The sequence below is a fragment of the Sylvia atricapilla genome, chromosome 20, assembly GCF_009819655.1.
Source record: "Sylvia atricapilla isolate bSylAtr1 chromosome 20, bSylAtr1.pri, whole genome shotgun sequence".
NCBI classification, from domain to species: Eukaryota; Metazoa; Chordata; class Aves; order Passeriformes; family Sylviidae; genus Sylvia; species Sylvia atricapilla.
The window spans coordinates 814,736-836,583 of NC_089159.1; the positions used below are offsets into that span (position 1 = coordinate 814,736).

The 21,848-nt window shown below is 50.8% G+C and overlaps 1 protein-coding gene across 2 annotated transcripts in view; it reads left to right on the top strand.

Moving 5' to 3' along the window:
* TYW1B (tRNA-yW synthesizing protein 1 homolog B) overlaps window positions 1-21,848 on the top strand; it is a 91,289-nt gene that overhangs the window by 37,301 nt on the left and 32,140 nt on the right. For both annotated transcript variants that reach the window (XM_066333121.1, XM_066333122.1), the window contains 3 exons: window positions 2,208-2,317; window positions 7,681-7,858; window positions 11,996-12,131. In XM_066333121.1, coding sequence (XP_066189218.1) covers window positions 2,208-2,317; window positions 7,681-7,858; window positions 11,996-12,131 — 424 coding nt within the window. The remainder of the gene's footprint in view (window positions 1-2,207; window positions 2,318-7,680; window positions 7,859-11,995; window positions 12,132-21,848) is intronic.

A 21,848-nucleotide genomic window follows, 5' to 3' on the forward strand; every position in this document is an offset into this window, starting at 1 on the left:
TTTCATTTTACTTGTGCTATTTTGGAAAGGAAGGAATCCCTGACACGAATTCCTGCTCAATACTGGTGCAGCCAGTAAGGTGGATGATGGGAGGTCACAGAGCCTGGGGGGAATGGGAAGGTGACTCTGGAATTCTCTCTGTGCTGGGAGTCGGGGAGCAATCTCCTGAGCCCAAGGCATTACTGCTTTATCCTCCTCTTGGCAGAGAGCCTCCTTTTTGCCAAATAAGCATCTCTGTAGACTTGACCTGGTGTGTTTATTAAACAGTGTGATGTGTTAAAAATGCAGGGCCTGTTGGACACTAATAGCTGTCCAGGGTGCACCCAGAGCCTATTGATTTCCTGCTGGCTGGCCCTATTAAATATACAAGGTACAAGTTTTGCAGTTAAATGTGGAAGAGTTTTATAAATGCCTTTTATAGCTGACATTCAGAAAACTTTCAGTGTTGCCAGATGAGGAAATAAAGGGGAAATTCAGAAAGCTGCTTTGACTTAAAGGATTCTTGAGGTGGTGAAGTTTGAGAGCAGTGTTTGAATCTTTGCTCCTGAAGTGGATGAAGAAATGTTTGGGCCAAAAGGCTGATTTTATTGAGCCTGGGTTTGGAGTTTGTATTTGAGCACTGTCAGAGTGTGCAGCTGCAGGTCTTTCTCACTTTGAGAATCCCAGAATCCCAGACTGGTTTGGGTTGGAAGGAACCTTAAAGCCCATCCAGTGCCACCCCTGCCATGGGCAGGGACACCTCCCACTGTCCCAGGCTGCTCCAAGCCCCAGTGTCCAGCCTGGCCTTGGGCACTGCCAGGGATCCAGGGGCAGCCACAGCTGCTCTGGGCACCCTGTGCCAGCCCTGCCCACCCTGCCAGGGAGAATTTTTTTCCTGCTATCCAAACCAAACCTACTCTCTTTCAGTTTGAATCACTTTCCCCTTTTCCAGAAATCATTGGGAGCCTTTGGTGATGACTGGACCAGCCCCCTCATCCTGAAATGTGCTTCCCTGTCCTTTGTTAGATGCTGGGAGTCCTGTCCTAATCCCCTGCAGCTGGAAGGCTGAAGGCAGCTGCAATCTCTCAGATGTTCCCTGAGAGGGAACTGACTTCCAGGGATGATGGAGAGGGGTGAAGGTAGCAGAGGTCACCTGGCTGGAAAATGGGGTTTCAGGAGTATATTTTGCTTGGCCTTGTTTTCCTATCCAGAGGTGAGTTAATCCAAGAGCTTTTGTGAAAGACCCAGCACAATGTGCTGCTCCTAATGAACTCTGTGGCTGCAGGGTGAGTGGTAGGGAAAAACTGAAGGGACTTTTGGAGAATATTTTGGGATGAAGCAGGAAAAGATGTAGAGAGAACAAGGAGGCAAACCCACAAAATTTCACTGATTTCCTTAATCAGTGAATGATAGTAATCCTTAATGGTCTTTAAGGCCTGGATGATCCTCTCATACCAATAAAATAAGAAAGGAGGAATCCATGGGTCTTCCAGGTGCTTGGGTTGATTTACCTGGGTTGGCTTTTGCTGTTTTCCAAGAAAATGAAATACAGGGACAGTGATCCTTTGCAGGCAAGGTTGGCTTCCCAAGCCAGTGTGACCCAGCTGTTCCTCAGATGGAAGATTTGGGATTTTTCCCCTGCAACCTGCTTGGGTCAGAGGGATTAAAATCTGGGAGATGACCCAGATCCCCCAGGAATGCATTCTTGGTACAATGCAGACTTCCTGCTGTCTTCAGGGGGTTTGGAGGAGCCTGTTCCCATCTGTCCTGATACCAGAGCACCACACAAACATCGGGGTAGAAAGAAATCCTGTCCTCAGGGTGGTGCTTGGTACCTTTGAAATGGAACCAAAAATGGCCTGGGACCATTCTCCAGAGCTTTGTGCAGCTGTGAGCAGAAGAGGAGGCAGAACCAGTTTCCCTTTCTTTACAAAGATTTTTGCAGACATTATTTTAGCTTGGGAACCTTTTACCTGTGCTTGAAAATAGGCGTATAAAGTTTAATATTATCCACAAGGCCCATTCTTACTTCTGGGAGACCATAGCCTGGAAGAGAGGGGTGTGAGAGTGGCGTTCAAGAGGTGACATCCAAAGGTTGGGGCAGCAGCAGGAGTTGCTGGGGATTTCTTGTTGTTTTGCATGTTGTTGATGCCAAAGGCCCCAGGTGACAGGTGAGTTCTCCAGGTGGGTTCCAGGTGACACTGAGTGACTGTCCCCTCTTCCCTCAGACACCACACGAACCCCGTGGGCACCGAGTGGCGGTGGAAGATGGACCAGCCTGAGGTGATCCTGCAGGAGGCCATTGAGAAGCACCAGAACATGATCAAGCAGTTCAAAGGTAACTTCTCCTCTGTCCCCACCCCTGATGCTGTTAGAAGATAACCAGCAGTGACATCTTCAGAAGAGGTGAGAACGTTCTGGTCCTATGGGAAAGAGGCCTGAGGTTCAGGGTATCATGAAGATGGGGGAGAAGAAACTGCTGTGGCACATTTAATGTTTTCTGAAGTGAGTCTCAGCCACTGAGTATGTGCTGCTGCCTGGAGGGAGTAGAGTGGAGTTGCCTCTGGTGCATCCTGGTAGTTGTCAAATCCTTTCCCTTGGTGTGCACAGAGACTTCCACAGTGGTTAAAGCCAGCCTGGATGATGAGGGATCCTGGCTCCTCTGGAAAAGTGAGGGCAGGTAGGAAGCAAAAGCAATCAGCCTCTTCCCTTATAGAAAATACACTGCCAGCCTTAATACCCAGCTTTGTGTTAGCCCTGGAACTTCTGGGTTGCGTTTGTCTCGTTAATAATGAAACAGCAGCAAGCAGGGGATTTTGATTTTCAGGAATTATTCTGTACCTGTGTTTGTGACTGAAGCTGCAGTTCCACAGCACCTCTAGAAATCACTGCAGCTTGCTTCCCCCTGAAATTCCCTGGGAGTTTGATATTCTGTGTCTATAACTATAGAGAAGGCTGGGGGTTTTATTTCCCAAATGTGATGGTCTAGTTGCTCTGCCAAGGTCAGCTGTGTGTGCTGGCAGGGCTTGCCAGCTTGGTAGGACAGCTCCAGGGTTCTGCTCTCCCCAGCTGCCTGTGAACACCACAGATGGAGTGGAACAGCCATAAAACGTGCAAGATGAGCCCTAGCCTTGGCTGTCATTTTGGGAACTCGATTGTTTAAGTTGGCTGTGCTCAAAGAGAATCCAATGGATCCAGGATGTAACAGGCACAAAACCGTCTGTCAGCAAAGCAGAGCGGCTCTGTCTCAATCTCTGCGGTTGGATAATGGGTGAAAAAATAGCTCAGGTTAGGGCCCCGTGGGCTTCATTCGTCTCACCTCACTAGTTTGGAGCAGCAGCTCCAGGGAAGCCTGGGGTTTCTTTGGCACTGTGTCAAACATCCCCTGCCCCAGGGAATGGTGGTACTGAAACACCCTCAGCAGCTTTTCTGGGGAGTTTGGGGAGGGTGAGAGACACTCTAAGGGCAGGGCTTTATGTCAGAGGCACCTGGAGAAACATCATGGTTGAGCCAATGCGTGCAGGGAAGGATGGACAGGAGGAGAGGGAATGGCCTCAGGCTGGGCCAGGGGAGGCTCAAGTTGGATTTTGTGAAAATTTCTGCACTGAAAGGGAGTCCAGCCCTGGCACAAGCTCTGCAGGGCAGGGGTGGAGCCTCCATGCCTAGAAATGTTCAGAATTCATGTCAATGTGGCACTCGGGGTCACAGTTTTAGTGGCGGCCTTGGCAGTACTTGGGGGAACGTTTGGACTTGATCATCCTGGAGGCTTTTCCCAACCTCCTTTATTCCATGGTTCTGAGCACTGGGAAGTTCTGTAGGAGACCCACAGCCTCAGATCAGTCCATGCTGGGAGTCCCACCTGTCTGTTGTCCCTGTCCCCAGAACAAGGGACAAGAGACTTGGTTTCTCTTTGGGAGAGTCAAGTTACACATCAAAATGAGCTTGTTCAGCCAGGGTGGGACCTGGAGGGGTGGGAACCCTCCAGCTCTGGAGGCTTTCAAGTCTCTGGAGAAAAGCCATTATCACCCTGGACTGAGGAATAACCTTCTCCTTCCCTGACCCTGCTGTCTTCCCAAAATGGGTTGAGGAGAGGGAACGATTGTGAATAGATGTTTTGGCATCTGAAATACTGCTGAAGTGTCAGGGGGCCTATCAGGGACATCCCAATTCTCTCTTTTTGGAGCCTATTTTCTGTTAAACAAATGCATAAATATTACTCGAAATGTGCCTGTGCATCTGAGCACAGTTACCATTGACCTGGAACTGTGAAAGGAGAAAAAATAAAAGCTCTGGACCAGAACTGTGCTGTAAAGTAGGAAAAGAAAAACTGGTTTATTTTTCTAGTGATAGATGGCAACATTCTTGTCCCGGCTGCTGTGAGTTAAAGTTTATTAAGGAGAAGAAAAATCGGTAAGAAAAGCCCAGGAGCTCCTGTTCCATTTAGTGAATTTTACGTCGTTCTTCCCTCAGGTGTGTGGGGAAATGTTGTTAGAAAGGAAGCAGCAAAAGCCAAGTTGAGTAGGAGCAATGCGAGTGAACTGAGCCAGGGACAGGCAAAGATTCAGCTCTGGCAAGACCAGAGTCCCCAGCATGTGGTACCAGGGCTGGAGCTGCCTTGGGCAGGAACAGGAGTGGCTTCTCCAGCTGGCCCAGCAGCTCTGCACAGAGACCAGGGGCATTTATTGGGATTGATTTTTGAGAAAAAAAACAGCAAAACCGCAGGAACCACCTGCTGGAGCAGTGAGGTGGCCCTGGTTGCTTTAGGGAATGGAGGACAGGTTGTGGCTGGGCTCTGTCCCATGTGCTGGCACTGCTGGGGCACCTCCAGGAAAGACAGCAAGAGACTGGATTGTGTCCAGGGAAGAGTCCGGAGCCCCAGGAGCAGCTGAGGGAGCTGGAAAGGGGCTCAGCCTGGAGAAAAGGAGGCTCAGGGGGAACCTTGTGGCTCTGCACAACTCCCTGACAGGAGGGGACAGCCGGGGGGGTCGGGCTGTGCTCCAGGGAACAGGGACAGGAGGAGAGGGAACGGCCTCAGGCTGGGCCAGGGGAGCCTCAGGGTGGATATTGGAAACAATTCCTTCATGGAAAGGGCTGTCCAGCCCTGGCACAGCTGCCAGGGAGGTTTGGAGTCCCCATCCTTGGAGGGATTTACAAACTGTTTGGAATGTGGTGCTTGGGGACACGGGTTAATGGTGACCTTGCAGTGCTGGATGGTTGGATTCCATCTCCATATCCCAACATTAATGTGTCTGATCCTGCAGCACTGGCTGGGCACCAACAGGGACTCCAGAGGTGTCCCAGCAGGGCTGAGGGGTTGGACCATGGCCCCTGAGGTAGAGCAGACTGTTTGGGCTTCTGGGGAATCAAACCATGGGAAGTTAGGACTCTTAGCTGGGGAGTCCTCAGGGCTGGAGTATCTGGGGCTGCTGCTCAGGTACTTCCCTGAGCTATTTGAGTAAATTGATGTGCTCTTTTCAGTCCCAGTCCCACAGCTTTGCAGGCAGATCCATCCACACATTCATTCCATGGGTCAGAGAAACTGGTGAGCTCATCTGGTGCTTTATTCATTCAACCCATGGCAGTAAAAATGAGATTTGCTTTGAAGGAGCAGAATTCTTATGTCCCTTTATCCTTTAGGATACCCTACAGGATAGCCCTGTATACTCTGGTGCCTGCAGGTGATGATAAATCATCTTCTGCTTTAGTGTTGCCACAATTTGTACTGGGTTTGGAGAGCACAGCCATTAAAGCCCCATAATTCTCTCTTGGAGTAAATGATGGAGAGACACCTCACTGATAGGGAGTGAGCCTGGGAAGTTTATTTGATGGATACATTTTTCTGGGGAGTGACTTGTAAATCTCTGTGCCCTTGCAAAGGGCACACACAGGATGGAAACATAACTCAGGAATGGGAGAGTGGGAGTCTGATAATATAGGGAAAAAGCCAAAGAGAAATGCATGACCTGTTCTAGGAAATCCTTGGAGTACCCATGGACCAGCGTGGATGGAGCAGATCCCTCATTTCCCTGTCCCCCAGGCTCTCCTTTCCCAAGTTAGTGGAGCAGCTGGAATCAGCATTTTTTTTTTCCTTTTTTTTTTTTTTTTTCCCCAGAATATCAGGGAGATGTGCTCTGCTGGGGGGTGATGGCAGGAGCACAGCCATAGGGATTCAGGAGAGTCCCTACCCTCCTGGAATACACCAGTCCTGGGCAGTTTGTCCCTTCCTGGCTGGTGATTTGTGTGCTCCAATGGTTGTGTACACACCCACTTCCTCCTCTGAGTGGATGGGCCAGGTTTGGTGTAAACTGTTTTTGGAAAGTTCCACTAAAACTTTAGGGGATGTTGGGATTTTGTTCTTCTGCTTATAAAGCTGGCCAGGGTAATTATGAGAGTCCAGATGCAAAATGCTGAGAGAGAGAAATTAATTAATTTCAAAACTGACTTGCAGTAGTTTTAGGAATATGAAACTTAGTCCTTCAGTCTCAGCATGTGCTGAAGATGCTGCTTTCTTCTCCAATAAAGCTCTCATTTAGTGCTGTCAGGTTTCTATGGAATAACCATTAGTCCTGTCACTTCCTCAGGACTGAGCCTGGCTGCCTGAAAATGCACTGAGCCCTGCTCTGATTCCAAACCAGCTTTGCTACGTGAGGCTGGAGCAATATCCACAAATACCTCTTTTATCTGGGCTTTGCAGCAGAGCTGTAATTTTCTGTACTGCAGCGTCAAGGCAACGAGAGGAGAGCTGAGGACCTGGATTCACACTCCACGCTTTGTTTTTTATCTTTAAAACAGACCAGCCCCCAGTCTAAAGCCTCAGATAGGATTCGAGTACATCAAAGCACGTCAGGGAAATGTGAATTGACAGATTTGGAACAAAGGTTTGTTTGGAGGCAGGTGATTTCATCTGGGGTCCTGAGCACCTGGTCAGGTGTGGGTGTGCTGGAGGAGCATCCAGCTCCCCCTCCCTCCCGTGGGCATCAGGAGTGGGACTCGGGTGGTGTTTTCACGTGGACGCTACATTTGAGCTCCTTGTGTTTTCCTCTTCCTTCTGAAAGGTCTCTGGCTGTTCAGGACCGTGCCATGTGCTGGATTTTGTTTTGATCACATCCTCTGCAGAGCTGCATGTTCTGTGTTTCCAGTCTGGGTTTAGTTCCTTGCTATGTTTGGGGAGCTGTGCTTGGCTCCTCCAGGAGGAGCTTTTCCTGGATGCCCATGGGGACCAGCAGCAGCACAGCCATGAGCTGGGCTGTTTTCTTAACACACCTGCTTGAAGTGGCATTGAACTGCCCTGCGTTTGTTTGTGTCTCAGCATTCAGCAGCATCCCTGAGGTCCCAGCAGTGGAGAGCTTGGCTCAAATGTTTCATCTTGGCTCAGATGCTCTCAGCAGTGCCCAGGGCACACCCAGCCCCAGGCTCTGGGTGCTGCTGCTTTCCAGGTTTTGCAGAGCTGCTCCCTGGCTGTGGCCTGGTCCCCTCTGCTTTGGGAGGGCTCCAGCTGCTCTTCTCAGTCCTCCTTGTGTCAGGGTGTGTTTTGTATACAGATGTTTGGAAGGGGGATTTGTTACAGAACCACAGAAAGGTTGGAAGGGACCTTAAAATCATCTTGTTCCAACCTCTGCCACGGGCAGGGCCACCTTCCTCCAGACCAGGTTGCTCAGGGCCCTGTCCACTTTTGATTTAGGGCTGTTCTCCTCTTTCCAGGTGTGTCAGGAGTGAAGGCAGCTCGCCTGGAGGAGGCCCTGGCAGTGAAGCACTGTGCCCTGTCCCTGGTGGGAGAGCCAATCATGTACCCACACATCAACCGCTTTGTGAGGCTCCTGCACCAGCATGGCATCTCCACCTTCCTGGTCACCAACGCTCAGTTCCCCGAGGAGATCAGGTAGGAGCTGCAGGAAATCCCTACTAAACTTCTGCTGAAACACTGGAGTGCTGACCTGTGTCCTGATCCCATTTAGTGGTCCCTCAGAGTCAGCTCTGCATGAGCACAATGGAAAATCCCTCTCAGCATCTGATTTTAACTTCAGTCTCCCTATGCTCCTTCTCATCCCTTTCTCCCCCTCAGTTTGATTTTCTTTTCTGTACCTTCTAAAGAAACCGTGATTGCTTGTAGAAGCAGAGAAGATGGAATATGGCACCTCTGAAGGTGTGGCAGGAGGGGAGCAGTGAGTGAGCTGTGGTTTGTGCCTGGGGCAGGGATAACTTCTGTCCTTCTGCCAGCCACTGCAGGGCATTGAGCTCAGAGATTGCCTTTTGGGGTTGATTTTTGTTCTGACCCCGGAGGAGCAGCTGTAAAGGCTCAACCCAAAGTTCTGTCCTGCCCAGCATCCCCAGCAGGATAAGGAGGAGTGACATGTTCATCAGCAAAGTGGGATCCACTTTACCTCCCTCAGAGGGAGTTGACTGAAATCTTCCAAACACTTTAATGAGCTCTTTCAGAGTCTTTACAAAGGTAAAGAATCACTTTTTCTGATGTTTTGGAGCATCCAGGCTGCTGTTACCAAAGTCTGAAGCAGTGTAGCAAGAAAGTGCAGCAGGTGGGGAGATGCAGCTCCAGCGAGGCTGAGGCTCCTCAGAATCCCAGCAGTTCAGAACAGCAGCAAATCCAGCCCTGGAGCTGTGGCAGGGTGGCCTTGGTGTGTCACCCAGCTCATTCCAGCTCCTCCTCTGTGTCAGTGCTCCTGGGACAGCTTCCTTTGCACTCCTCATGGTCTGAATCTGGCACTGAGGGAGGAGCACAGGCAGTTTGGGAGTGAGTAATTATACACTACAAAGGCATTCCAAATGATTGAATAATTGTGTAATCAAGTTACTTTAAGTCATGTATTATGTGCCTGGTAGATAGAAATTGCTCTTTCCTAAATATAGCAGTTTAAAAAGAGAGCACATACTCTATTTTGAAGCTGCACTTTTTGGATCTGCTGAATCTTTTTAAAAAGAAACAAAAATGAAGGGGATAAAATGCTAGTCTTGCTGTCTTAAAAATTGCAACTGATCCTTGGCTCATCAAAGCAGATGATTTGCTTAATATGGGAACTGAAGTAGGCACCCAGCTCACTTCTGTCACTGCTGTCAGCAGAGGAGCTGTAGTTAAAAAGTTCATCCTGCAATAGGCAGGGTGACCTCTGGTGCAAGAGAGATGAGAGGGACTTGGGACAAGGGATGGAGGGGTAGGACACAGGGGAAATGGCTTCCCACTGCCAGAGGGCAGGGATGGATAGATGGGATATGGGGCAGGAATTGTTCCCTGGGAGGGTGGGGAGGTCCAGAGGTGCCCAGAGAAGCTGTGGCTGCCCCTGGATCCCTGGAAGTGTCCAAGTCCAGTTTGGACACTGGGGCTTGGAGCAGCCTGGGACAGTGGAAGGTGTCCCTGCCCATGGTGAGTTGAGCTTTAAGATCACTCCCAACCCCTTCAGGGAGAGGGCAGCGTGGTGTGGGGTATTGCTGGATTCAGGCCAGGGGCTCCAGCAAGTGCCCTCTGTGCCTTCCTCTCCTCTTCCTCTCTGGACTGCAGCTTCACCTGCCCCAGGCTGACAATAAACTGAGGGAGGTTTTACACCAGGTGAGCTCCTGTTGAACCCCTGCCTGGCTCCTGTGTCTGATCTGTGGCTGTGTGAACAACCCTTGTGTGTGGGTTTGCCTTTATGATCAATAATCATACCAATAATGAGATGATTATTAATGCTCACCAGCAAATGCTCATTTTTGGTGTTGGTGTTCCTGGTCCTGTTCCTCTGTCCTGCCTGCCTGATTAAGCCACCTCAGAGCTGGAGGCCTGAAGTCAATTTATTTGGGTGGCACAGCTCAGCTGAAAATTTCAGCTCAGGATTTCTGTCCACGTCCATGTGTAAATGCCATGCATTTGGTCTCCTGAATTTCACCTCAGGTGTCTGAGCTAGCTTGAAAATTCACACCCAAAATCCATCCTGATACCACACAGCTGGATTTGCTGCTGTTCTGCACTGGAGCTATGTCCCAGAAACACCAGTCTGAGTCCTTGATCTCACTACACCCATGGCTGCCCTCTCTCCTTGTTCCCCCTTGGCAGAATGTGCCCAGCTCACTCAGGCTCGATTCCCAACCATGCTGAGCCCTTTGGACCATTCCTGTTTGGTACTGAAATCCCTCCCTGGGATCATTTCTTATTCCTTCATTTCCCCCATGCTGACAGTGACTTGGGCTCCTGCCTGTCCTTAGGTTTGAGAAGAGATGTTTTTTCTCAGCCCCTCTTTTGGGAAGCACCTGCTCCATCTTCACTAGGGCTCCTTTTAATTAAGCAAAGACAGCACTGAGTAAAGAAAGAGTTTGGCTCAGTATTCCTGGAAACTGAGCACTTCAATTCACTTAGGCCCAGAACATTTGGTCATTTTGGAGTCTGTGACTTTGGGCTGCCAGTCCTGACAAACTTGTTTACAAAACTGAGATTTTAACCTGAAACGTTCAGTTTGTTCTAGATTATTTCATTTTGCTGTCTAAATACACACAGAGAGAATGTGTTCCAATGGTTGGTTGAGTGTCCACATTAGGTGGATTTTTTTCTGGACACAAAGAGCCGTGGTCTGTCTCACTCTGGTATCCCTCTGTCACCTTTGGGTGACAGTGTATTTTTAGGTGGCACTGTTTGGCAGCTGAACAATGGCTTCTGATTTCTTGTCATCTTCTCTAGAGAACCAAATGAAGCTGGGACTGGTGCCTGCTCATTACAGACTTGACAGAAAACACTCCCAAAAGGCAGTCCCCAAATGTTGAGAGCTCTGTGGTATGCTGGGACATGGTTGTTGATCCTGCAGCCCCCAGGGTGGGAGATGCCACGAGGGGTGGGTGTGTTACACTCACTGCCTTGGTTACTTGTGTCAGTGTAAAGGGCTTGTCTCCATCCTGGAGGTGTGTCCCCAGCCGTGGAGGTGCCCGAGGAAGACCTGGATGTGGCACTCAGTGCCCTGGGCTGGTGACAAGGTGAGGATTGGGCGTAGGCTGGGCTTGGTGATACTGAAGGGCTTTTCCAACCTCAGTGATCCCTGGTATTCTGAGGGATCTCCTTTCTAGGTTGTTCTTAATCCCTTTGATCTTTTTGCTGATGGACTGTGGTGTTGCTGCTTCTCCTTTATTCCCTTGGCATTTATGGAAAGGATCACCCAGGCTCTTCCCACAGCACAGGATGTTTAATTCCTTCAGGACTTCCCAGTGTTGGGCTCCCAGGTGCTGGGACCAGCACTTGTGACCAGAAAGGCTCTGCTCCAGGATTTCTGTGGAATAAGAGCCTTGGCAGTGGAAGGAGAGAAGGAAGGAGTGGTGGTTTGTGTGGGGGTTTATTTTCTGAACAGCTTTGAGATCTCTTCAAAAATGTCATTAATGATCCTGCTACAGGTCAGGGGAGTTCAGAATGTCCAGCAGTAGGAATTGGCTGAATTATTAGGGCTGAATTTAGGGTCACAGAATCCCTGAGGTTGGAAAATCCCTCCAGGATCATCTGGTCCGAGCTGTGCCCCATCCCCACCTTGTCCCCAGCCCAGAGCACTGAGTGCCACGTCCAGCCTTTCCTTGGATACCTGCAGGGATGGGGACACCAAACCTCCCTGGGCAGCCCCTTCCAGTGCCTGACCATCCTTTCCCTGGAGAAATTCCTCCTGTTGTCCATTTTTTTTTTAATAGGATTGTTTTTCCATGGGCCAAATAGGTCATGGAGAAAGGGCAGAGCTTTGTGCATGGCAGAACTTCTCCATGCCTCACCTGAACCCCTTCCTTTGGGAAGCCTTTCACCAATGTGTTACAGCTCCAGTGGAGTAAAATCTGTCCTGGTATAGGGAGGAAGTGACAATGAAATTGTCAGCCAAGGGCTGTGTGTGTGAGTTCTCAGCCTTTGGGGTGTTTGTTTAGACACCTTGCTGCTGCTGCTGGTCACTTGGCAGAGATGAACTTTCCCTGGAAATACTGTCCAGTTCCTGTTCCTGCTTTTGTAGGAGAACACAAACTCCAGCAGCAGATTTGTTAAAGCAGCAATTCCCTTTTCTGTTTGCAGGAGGCTGGAGCCTGTGACCCAGCTCTATGTCAGTGTGGATGCCAGCACCAAGGAGAGCCTGAGGAGGATTGACAGACCCCTCTTCAAGGACTTCTGGCAGAGGTTTCTAGACAGCTTAAAGGCCTTGGCTGAAAAGGTACCCACTTAAGAATGGACTTTTAAATGACATTTTCCTTCCTTCTGTACTTTGCTGGCTCACCACACCTTTTTTCTTTCTTCTCACCTTACCTGCTTCTACTTTCTGCACAAGTAGAAGACTTGAGAGGCTTTAAGATGGACCATGGAGTGGGTTCTGGGTGTGTTTGGAGTATATTTCTGTTGTTGGGATGTTCAGGTCTGTGAAGTGCAGCAGTTTTGAGTGGTTTTCCAGAGCAGAGTGTGTCAAATGGGGCAGTAAACACTGTGAATAAAAGGTGCTGTGAGGGATGAAGAGATTATCAAATAGTAGATTTTCTAACAAAGGGGTTACACTAAAATCAGACTGCTGAAGGAAAGCTGGACATTCAGGGAAGAGTTGTAAATCCCCTGTTTTCCTTTGCTCTGGTTCTCAGAGGCTCCCTTGAAATGGAGCACATAAAGGACATTTAAAACGTGCGTGCTGGAGTTTGGTTGCTCTGTCACCCTCCTGCTGCAGAGAAATCTGCTTTTTTTATGGAAGATTGATCCAACCCATGGAATCTGAGCATAGCAGCAGGGGGGGATCTTTGCCCTGTGTGTGTTGGACTCAGCTGAGCAGTGACCTGAGGCCCTGGGGTGGTGTCAGCTCAGGCTCTGTGTGACAGGTGAGTTTTGGAGTAATTAATGAAGCTATTCTGGGCCCAGCAGCAGAAGAATGGATAAGAATAGTGCCTCACAAGCATGTCTGCCTCTCTTGCTCCTTCTCCTGGGCTCTGATAGAAGCCAGGGCTGTTTACTGATCTGACAGACATTGACACGTTACCTGCTGGGACAAACAGCCAAGAGAGACTGTTGCCTTTGAATAATAAGGTTTTGTTGGAATAATGAAATTTCCTTCTCAGATGACAGTGTTGGACCATTCTCGGCCAAGTGAACTTAGATTAGTGGATCTGTGAGACTCAGAGGAATTGAGTGGCACTTTCTGCTGCAAAGGCACGTGGGCAGCATGGTCAGGTGCTTTGTGTGGGGTGTACAGCTCTCTTGTGCAAAACTTCAGGCAAAACTCTGAGGGTACTGAAATCAAGTGCAAACTAAATTCTCGGTGAGCGGGGAAATCTGTGGGAAGAAGGGGAGCTAAAGTACTGAAGGCACAAAATACTGAAAAAGCCTTTTGGGAAGTTGCTTTTGCCCATCATTTCTTTCCTGCTGCCTCTCTTGACTCTGAGTGTTCATTACTGGGAGAAGTTTCCTTGCAAACAATTGAAGGTGAAAGTATTGGCAAGTCTGTCCATACAGCTAAAAATACCCTGGTCAAGGTGAAGAGGAGAGGAGAGAGCAGCTCCACTAGCAGGTGCATTTTCTCCTCCAAGCAACTGCACTTTGAAGGGTCCTTGAAACACTGATAACGCAAGAGCCAATTAATGGTTGTTCCAGTTGGTAAAACCCTGCTCTGCCAGCCCTGCTCAGCTGCACAAGGCAGCATCACATGTAGGGACAGCAGGAACTCTTGGGAAGCTGCTGTTTGTTGGTTTTCTCTTAATCCCAGAATCATTGAGGTTGGAAAAACCCTCCCAGACCATGGAGTCTAAGCTGTGCCTGATGCCCACCTTATTATCAGTTCAGAGCACTGAGTGCCACATCCAGGCCTTCCTTGGACACCTCCAGGGGTGGGGACTCCAAACCTCCCTGGGTAGCTCCTTCCAGTGCCTAACCATGGAGCACAGCCCGACCCCCCCGGCTGTCCCCTCCTGTCAGGGAGTTGTGCAGAGCCACAAGGTCCCCCCTGAGCCTCCTTTTCTCCAGGCTGAGCCCCTTTCCAGCTCCCTCAGCTGCTCCTGGGGCTCCAGCCCCTTCCCAGCTCTGTTCCCTTCCCTGGACATGCTCCAGTCCCTCAGGGTCTGCATTGTCCTGAGGGGCACAAAACTGACTCTGGATTGGAGGTGCCCCAGCAGTGCCAGCAAAGGGGACAGTCCTTGCACTCACCAAACACAGGATTCTGGTACCCAAACCTCTGAATGCTCCTGGGCAGCAGCACCTCTCTGTTCCCCTCCCACCTGCCCTGCCCTGAACTTGCAGTTGTTCTGTGAGACTGTGAAATATGGGAGGTGGTGGCTGAGAATTCCTGGGAAATACAGGCCCTTTTCCAGGCTGGGTATGGAATGCTGCTGCCTTTTGTTGGGAAGGTGATGTTAATTTATCTGGAAACAAATACAAGTCCCAATTTTTCCTGGTGCCTGACAAACCTTCCAGGCTGATTCAGTCGTTCCGAGGCCGAGAGGAGCTGGCACTGCAGCTCATCTGAGTCATTGCTGAGCAGTCATGGGCAGCTTTGAGCTGGGCACACTGAAAAATAGAAGTGGGCAAAGGGAGTTATAGGAACACAAGTTATGCCTGCTGAGGTCACCCTTGTAGCGTTTGGGAGGTGCTTGTCCTGATCCCTCTCTGCCTGGGGCTGCAAGGGTGGGTGGTGACAAAATAATCCTCTGGTTTGGTAATCCAGACTGAGAAGCAGGAGAAAGGAAGATGGAAGGACATGGTATTAAGTGAGAAAGGAGAGAGGATGTTTGGCTTGGTTGTTCTCTTTCCTCCAGTCAAAGCCCAGTTCTTGTTAAATATGGGAGGGCCTAGGCAAAGATGGGCTTCAAACCTCATGTCCCAGTGAGGTGGTTATAGAAGCTCAGAATCCTGGAATGGTTTGGGTTGGAAGGGACCTGAAGCTCACCTCATTCCAGCCCACAGGGATCCATTCCACCAGCCCAGGCTGCTCTAGGCCCCATCCATCCAGCCTGGCCTTGGCCCAGTTGTGCTGATGCTGGATTTCATGCTTTTGACTGAACTTCTGCACAAAGTTCTTGAGCCTCAGTAAAAGACTGAATTTAATAACAAATTGTTCCCAGGATGATCTGACAGCCTCATCCAACATGTAGGGGATTAGTTGCAACATCCATTTTCAAAGGAAGCCCAGGAATAAAAGATAAAAAGGTTTTGTGCTATTTCTCTCTGTAGCAAACAACATGAACCCCCCGCCTTTGTCCACTGCTGCTTGGAGCAAGTTTAATCCTTTCTAGAACTGCTCTTATTGAAATGATCTCCATGTTAAATTTTTTGTGCTGAGAAGCACTTTTTGAGAGAGGAGTTTGTGTTAAACAGCAGGTGGACTCTCAAAGGCTCCCTTTGTTTCTTGTCCTGAATCCTCTACCCCTGAAATTAAATGGAGAGGGAAAGATATGAGCATGTGCAATTTAGATTGTGCCCTTCCCAAACACCACGTCTGAGTTTTGGAGCCTCATCCTCTGACAGCTTTGAGTTTGTGAGAGTGATTGAGAGGTGACTTGGCTTGATAGACAAGTGCTTGGAGCAGGCACTGAGGCTGTGAATCATCATCAGGATGAGGTATCTCTGCTGGAAGATGTTTCTTTCAGCCATTGCTGCTTTCTAATCCATATCCAGTGAGGAATGGGTTGCAAACCAGTGATGAGGGTCCAGCTTAGGAGGGAAGGGGAAGATTTTCCATCCCTGGAGATTTTGGTATCAAGTTGATGGTTTTTCCAAAGTACCTTTAACCAGATATGCTGAGCAAGAAAACAACCCATGGTCTGTGGGCTCTCATCCGGCACAGTATGATTTGGGATCCTCTAGGTATTTGGTTTGTTTTGTTTCCCTCAGGGAGACTGGACCAAATTCTGTAGGCTGAGGAACTTTGGGAATTTGTCCTGGTTGTTGTCCTTAAATCACTGGAGATTTTCCCAAGCAATAGGGATGTTGGCTAGGACAAATGGGAATCCTCTGCTGGGGAATGGAACTGGGATGCAGTGACCCAGTGTGAAAAAGTGCTAATGGATTTCTACCCAACCCTGGGAAAAAACAGCTGGATAGAAGATAGTGATGGACAGAGCAGCACATGTTCTATTCGTGGTTCACATCCCTTGGCAGCGGCTCTGAGGGGGCTTTTTGCCTTCACAGAACCCCAGGCTGGGCCAGGCCTGAAGGGAGCACAGAGGGTCACTGGTGTCACCTCCCTGCTCAGGCAGGGCCATCCCAGAGCACAGGGCACAGGACTGTGTCCAGAGGGCTCTGGAATATCCCCGCTGAGGAGGCTCCAGCCCCTCCCTGGGCAGCCTGTTGAGGGCTGGGCACTGCCCAGGGCAGAAGTTGTGCCTCCTGTGCAGGGGGAATTGCTGGGCTCAGTCCCTGCCCGTTGCTCTGGTGCCACTGCTGGGCCCTGGAGCGGAGCCTGGGCCCTGCTCTGCCCGTCCCTGCACACAGGGACACCCAGGGCTGAGGGCCCCTCTCAGCTGGGGCTCCTCTCCAGGCTGGACAGCCCCAGCTCCCTCAGCCTTTCCTGGCCATGGAGATGCTCCAGTCCCTCCTCATCCTCACAGCTCCTGGGCTGGCCCCGCTCCAGGAGCTCCTGTCCCTGCTGTGCAGCCCAGAGGTGCCCAGAGATGTCCCCGGGCTGAGAAGAGGGGCAGGATTACTCCCGAGGTGCCCCCAGGGTTTGTTTGGTTTCTGTTTTTTACTGGGCACCGCCTGTCAGTCAGCTCTGGCTGGAGCTGTGTAAGTGTATGTGACACTTGCCTGTGGCCTGGTGGGGGTTGCCAAAGAGGATCTTCCTGGAGCTGTGTACAGAGGAAGGCCCAGCAGGCCGGGCCAGGGCTGCTCAATGGCCGGTCACTAGTGCTGAATAGAGGCAGTGCCGACGCTTGCTTCCCTTGCAGCGTCTCCAGGCAGGGCATGTGGGGGCTTCCAGCACCTGTGGTGTCACAGAGAGGGGAAGGTTGGGGCTGCCCTGCTGCTGCCCCAGCCAGCAGAGCTCTGCTAGCCCCTGGAGTGGACACACAGGCAGAGGCAGAGGTGAGAATGGCACAAGGGGCTGAGCTGACAGGGAGGCAGAAGGATGATGGAGTGCAGGCAATGGCAGCCTGGGCATCCTTGGGAGGGGTGTCCAAAGGCTCCCAGAGCTGCAGCAGCCTCAGGGCTGTGAGCATTCCCTGGGGAGTTTGGTCAGTGGACCAGCTGCTCCTGTATGGGAAGGAGCTTTTGCTGCTCTGCGGCCTGGAGCCAGCCTGGCCCAGCCCCAGCCATTCCCCGGGCTGCTGTCCCTGCTCCCCCGGGGCCCAGCTGGGAGCTGCCCCAGCGCTGGCCCTGGCAAGGAGCCGCAGCCCCGGGGGGCTCTGAGCTGTGTGTGCTGGGCTGTGCCGAAGGGAGGCAGCGGCTGAAGGGAGGCAGTGGCCGGAGGGAGGCAGTGGCCAGAGGGAGGCAGTGGCCGAAGGGAGGCAGTGGCCGAAGGGAGGCAGTGGCTGAAGGGAGGCAGCAGATGAAGGGAGGCAGTGGCTGAAGGGAGGCAGTGGCCGGAGGGAGGCAGTGGCCGGAGGGAGGCAGTGGCCAGAGAGAGGCAGCAGATGAAGGGAGGCAGTGGCCGGAGGGAGGCAGCAGATGAAGGGAGGCAGCGGCCGCAGAGCTGTGGGGAAAGGTTCTGGCCCTGGCTCTGGGCTGGGCCAGGCCGGGACCACGGACAACCAAGTCAGCCTGCAGCTTGTGGCCCACAGCAACTGCTGAATTCCTCCCTGAGCTGCTGCGACTCCCTCTCCTGACCTGGGTTGAACAAAACACTCATGAACAAGTAGCTGCTGCTCCATGGGTGTCCATGGGCTCACTGAGCTCTGGGCTGAAGGTCCCTGTTGCCACTTGTGCTCTGAGGAACATCTTCCAGCACTGGTGTGGTGTCACCTCCTCTGTCTGTACCTCCTTGAGTTCCTCATGATGTATCCTGTCCCGGGCACGGGCTGGCCTGGCAGGACTTGCTGTGCTGCCAGAGCCAGGCAGGCAGAGCTGGGCTGCTGGGACCTGCAGGGGCTAGGTGCCAATGTTCTCACAAACAGCCTGGAGACATGCACAGAGCAGGAATCAGCCCTGCGGGTTAATGGGATGGTGTGGCACGGCAGGAACTGATGATGGAGCAGAACCTTGTCCTTCTCTCCTTCCAGGAGGGTCACAAAGCAAAGGAAGCAGCTCACTGGCACTTCCAGGATCTCAGATTGTGCCTTTGGACGTCACATGTGACACTGCTGCAGATCTGGGCTCTAACCTTGCCCTCTAACCTTAACCTCTAACCTTTTTCTGCCTCAAGGGGATGAGGATTTCCTGGAGAACCAGGGTCAGGGCTTGCTAGGAGAAGTGGAGCAGACACCTGCGTTTTTTCCTTTGTTAAAAAAAGATCAAGAAGCAAAATGGTTCCCTCTGCCTGTGCTAGGATATCACACACTGGCAGTGCCTGGGTTTGGTGGCTGGATATTCCTTGCTGGCATGTGCTAGGAATGGTTTATCCAGGGAAAGATACAAAAACATGAGATAGAAATGCATCTCCCATTACTGTCTCTGGGTTTGCATTTTCACACTGCTCACAGGTAGCTCCTGTTACGTTCCTGGGTGATGAAGAGACCAGTTTGATATTTAAACATTCCCAGCCTTGCATCTGCTGCTATTTACTTAACTCTTTTTGTTTTTCCCAACATTATCCTGTCTTCTAAGTTACCCTTGTCTTTGTGTGATTACAAACAGCATAAATACGTCGAGTTACATCCTCAGCAGGTTTTAGTGCTGATTATTGTGTAATAAATGACAGGAACAATTGTTTTTATGAAAAGACACATTTGATTTGCAGGGAGATGATTTCTGTGGCTCCTGGGGGAGGGGAGCCATGTCTGATATTTCTGAGCTGAGGGACTTTATAAGGAGAATTTAAATGTAAAATCTGCAACAGATGTAGAATCAGTAATCAATTTTGCCACTATAAATTTAGAAGAATTTTACTCTTCTGCACAGTAAATGCTCTCACCAGCTGTGTTCTTGTTTTAATGGGATTGCTAATGAGACTTGTGGTGAAAGCCTTTGGCAATGCAGCCTGAGGAGTGTGACACAGGTATGATGTTAATATGGAGTTATTGCCTCTGAAATCCATCCTGTCCTTTCAGTGTCCTCACAGCAATCCAAACCAGGCTTCAGCAAGATGCTTGGCTGCTGAGGGAGTGAAATCTCATTTCTCTGGCAGTGCCAGTCCCTCCTGGTTTGCTTGCAGGCAAGGAAGAGGGGAAATGTTCAGAGCACAGCTCCAGTCAAAGGGATGTGTTATCCCAGCTGTTGCTGTCCTGTGTGTTGGGGAGGCAGAGGGTGAGGCTGGGGGAAGGGAGGGTTCTGTGGCCACCCAGCGAGCCCGAGCACAGGTAAGGGGTGGAATCCATGTTCTCTCGGTCCATGACCCCAGGTGAAGCCCCTCCTCTCATCCTGCCTGGGCATGGCACTGTTTGCTCCTGGCTGTGGCTGCAGAGGTGCCCAGTGCCACCTCGAGGTTGGGACAAAGTGCCCCTGCCCCCTCCCGTGGCCTTGGGAAGTAGGAGTAACAGGGCCCTCCTCCCCTTCCAGCTGCACTCATCCCTTCCCTCCTCAGGCAGCAGACATTCTCCATCTGCCTCAGCGTTTCTGCTGCTGAACATGTAGGGAGCATTTGCAATTCTTAGCCTCTGTTAAAGAGCATCTCTCCTTTGCCTTGAGCTCTTCTACAAGCTGCCTGAGAGATGTCAGCCTTGGCTTTTAGGGAGCTTGGTTCAAACCAGTCTCTGTTCCCCTTCCAGGTTATTTATTACCACCAGCCAGGCGCTGTTCCGTTCCCTGGCTTGGGTCTGGGAGTGCCCAGCTCCCTCAGCAGCCTTTGTGGCCTTGGGGACCTTTGGTCACATTTTCATTCTCTGGTTGTGAGCCAGAGCAGTTTTCATGGACAGGCCCCCTGAGGAGGCTGAGCCTGTGTGTGTTTTTATAGGAACTCTGCAGAAGGAAAGAACAACCCTAAAATTCTACTTGTGGCAACAAGAGAAACTTGGGGCTGCACTTTGCTTTTAACTAAGGTTTTATTTCAGCCTGTAAAGATGAGCTAATAGTGCTGAATGGCACAGATTGGGCCTGTGCAGGGCAGGGCACTGTACTCCAGTTGTTAAATGCATTAACTCTGCATTTCTTTCCTCACTCACGGATCACCAACAGCTCTCACACGAGGAGTCAGGTGAGAAGCATTTATTGGGTTCACTGAATCCATTCCTTTGGATCCTTGCATTTGACATTTCAGGAAAGACAAGTTGACAAAGCATCTGCAGGAGTGATGTGTTTGCTCATCTGGGTTGGGGAGTGCATAACTGAGGCAGAGGCATTGCAAGCAAGGAAAGGGATTTTCTGGGAATGTGGTGATGGTGGGAACACACTCCTGGGTTTGGGAAAGGCAAAATCAGGAAGACATTGCTCTGGAGACAGGAGAAATCCTTTCCTGAAGGATGGCTGTGATGGGCTGTCTGCAGGAGTGTTTGGATGCCAGGGCTGGAATGCTGGATCCAGGCTTGCACTGACACATGGACACATGTTCGGGGTGCCCAGGGCTCTTCAGTGCCAGTGTCTTGTGGGTGAGCTTAGAGAGGTTCTCCTGCCCCAAGGTGTGCTTGGCTCCAAGGGGACTGGGCTTGATTAGTTCATTTGGGCCTTCAGGGCAGGATGCTGCAGCAGGAATGTGGCAGAAGAACTCAGGGCATGGCTGTGCCTTCAGTACTTGCTCACTGATCTTCTCCCTCAGCTCCCAGTTCAGCTCCTTTGGGTCACAGAGACCCCAAACTTCCTTTGTCAGAGGGACTTTGGGCAGTACAGGCTCATGCCAGGGAGTGCTGCTTCCCTTGTTCCATGGGAGTGTGGGGGCTTTGGTCCTGCTCCTGTCCATCCCCACCAGGCCATGGGGAGCTGGGAGCTGGTGGCTCTGGCCATGTGCTGGTGGCTTTAAGTGCTGGCTGTGACCTCCCAGACCATGTGGCACATCCGTGGTTTCCATGGCTGTTCCAGTGACCCCTCGAGGTTGTTGACTTGCAGGTTGTGCACTTGGGAGCCAAGTCCTGTGTGTTCTCCTTTAGTGAAGCTGCTGTTGGATTTGGCAATTCTTGGGAGAAGTGCAAGAACTGCAGCACAAGGGTTCAGAGTCCCCTCTGAAGCTGCAAAGCTGCTGGGGCATCTTTCATTGAATTCACAGAAATTAATATAATTCTGATTATAATGTGGTAATTCATAGAATTCACCAGAAAAGATATGAACCTGTTGGAGCAAGTTCAGGGGAGGCCTTGGAAATGCTCCAAGGTCTGGAGCCAGGCTGGGAGAGCTGGGAGTGTTCCTGGAGAAGAGAAGGCTCCAGGGAGACCTCAGAGCCCCTTCCAGAGCCTAAAGAGGCCTTTTAAAAGGAGGGAGAGGGACTTTTACACAGGCAAAGAGTGACAGGACAAGGGGAACAAAATCGATTTGGTGCAAGAACCAGATGAGATGCACTGCAGATGATCTCTGTAAGTGCTTAGTGCTAAACCCAGCTTCGTGCTAAAGGCAGCAGAGGGTTCGGGGGTGATGAGCCCTGGAACTGGAGAGTTGATGATCCGTAATAAATACAAATAATAGAAAACAACTGTTTACAGAGCTGTACAAGTGTGTGTGTGTTTGCATCATTGCTTTTATGTCCTTCTAGCTCATGGTTGGAATTTGCTTAACAATCCTGGGGACTCTGATCTCCCTCTGGCCTCTCCGAGTCCAGCTTGCTGTGGAAGCAGCAGGATCTGAAGGTGTTTCATGGACACCGGGTCTCTGAAGGAATGCTGTAATTTGAGATGGTGCAATTTCAGGTGTCCCTTGGGCAGGCTCCTCAGGTGGAGCACACCTTGCATTG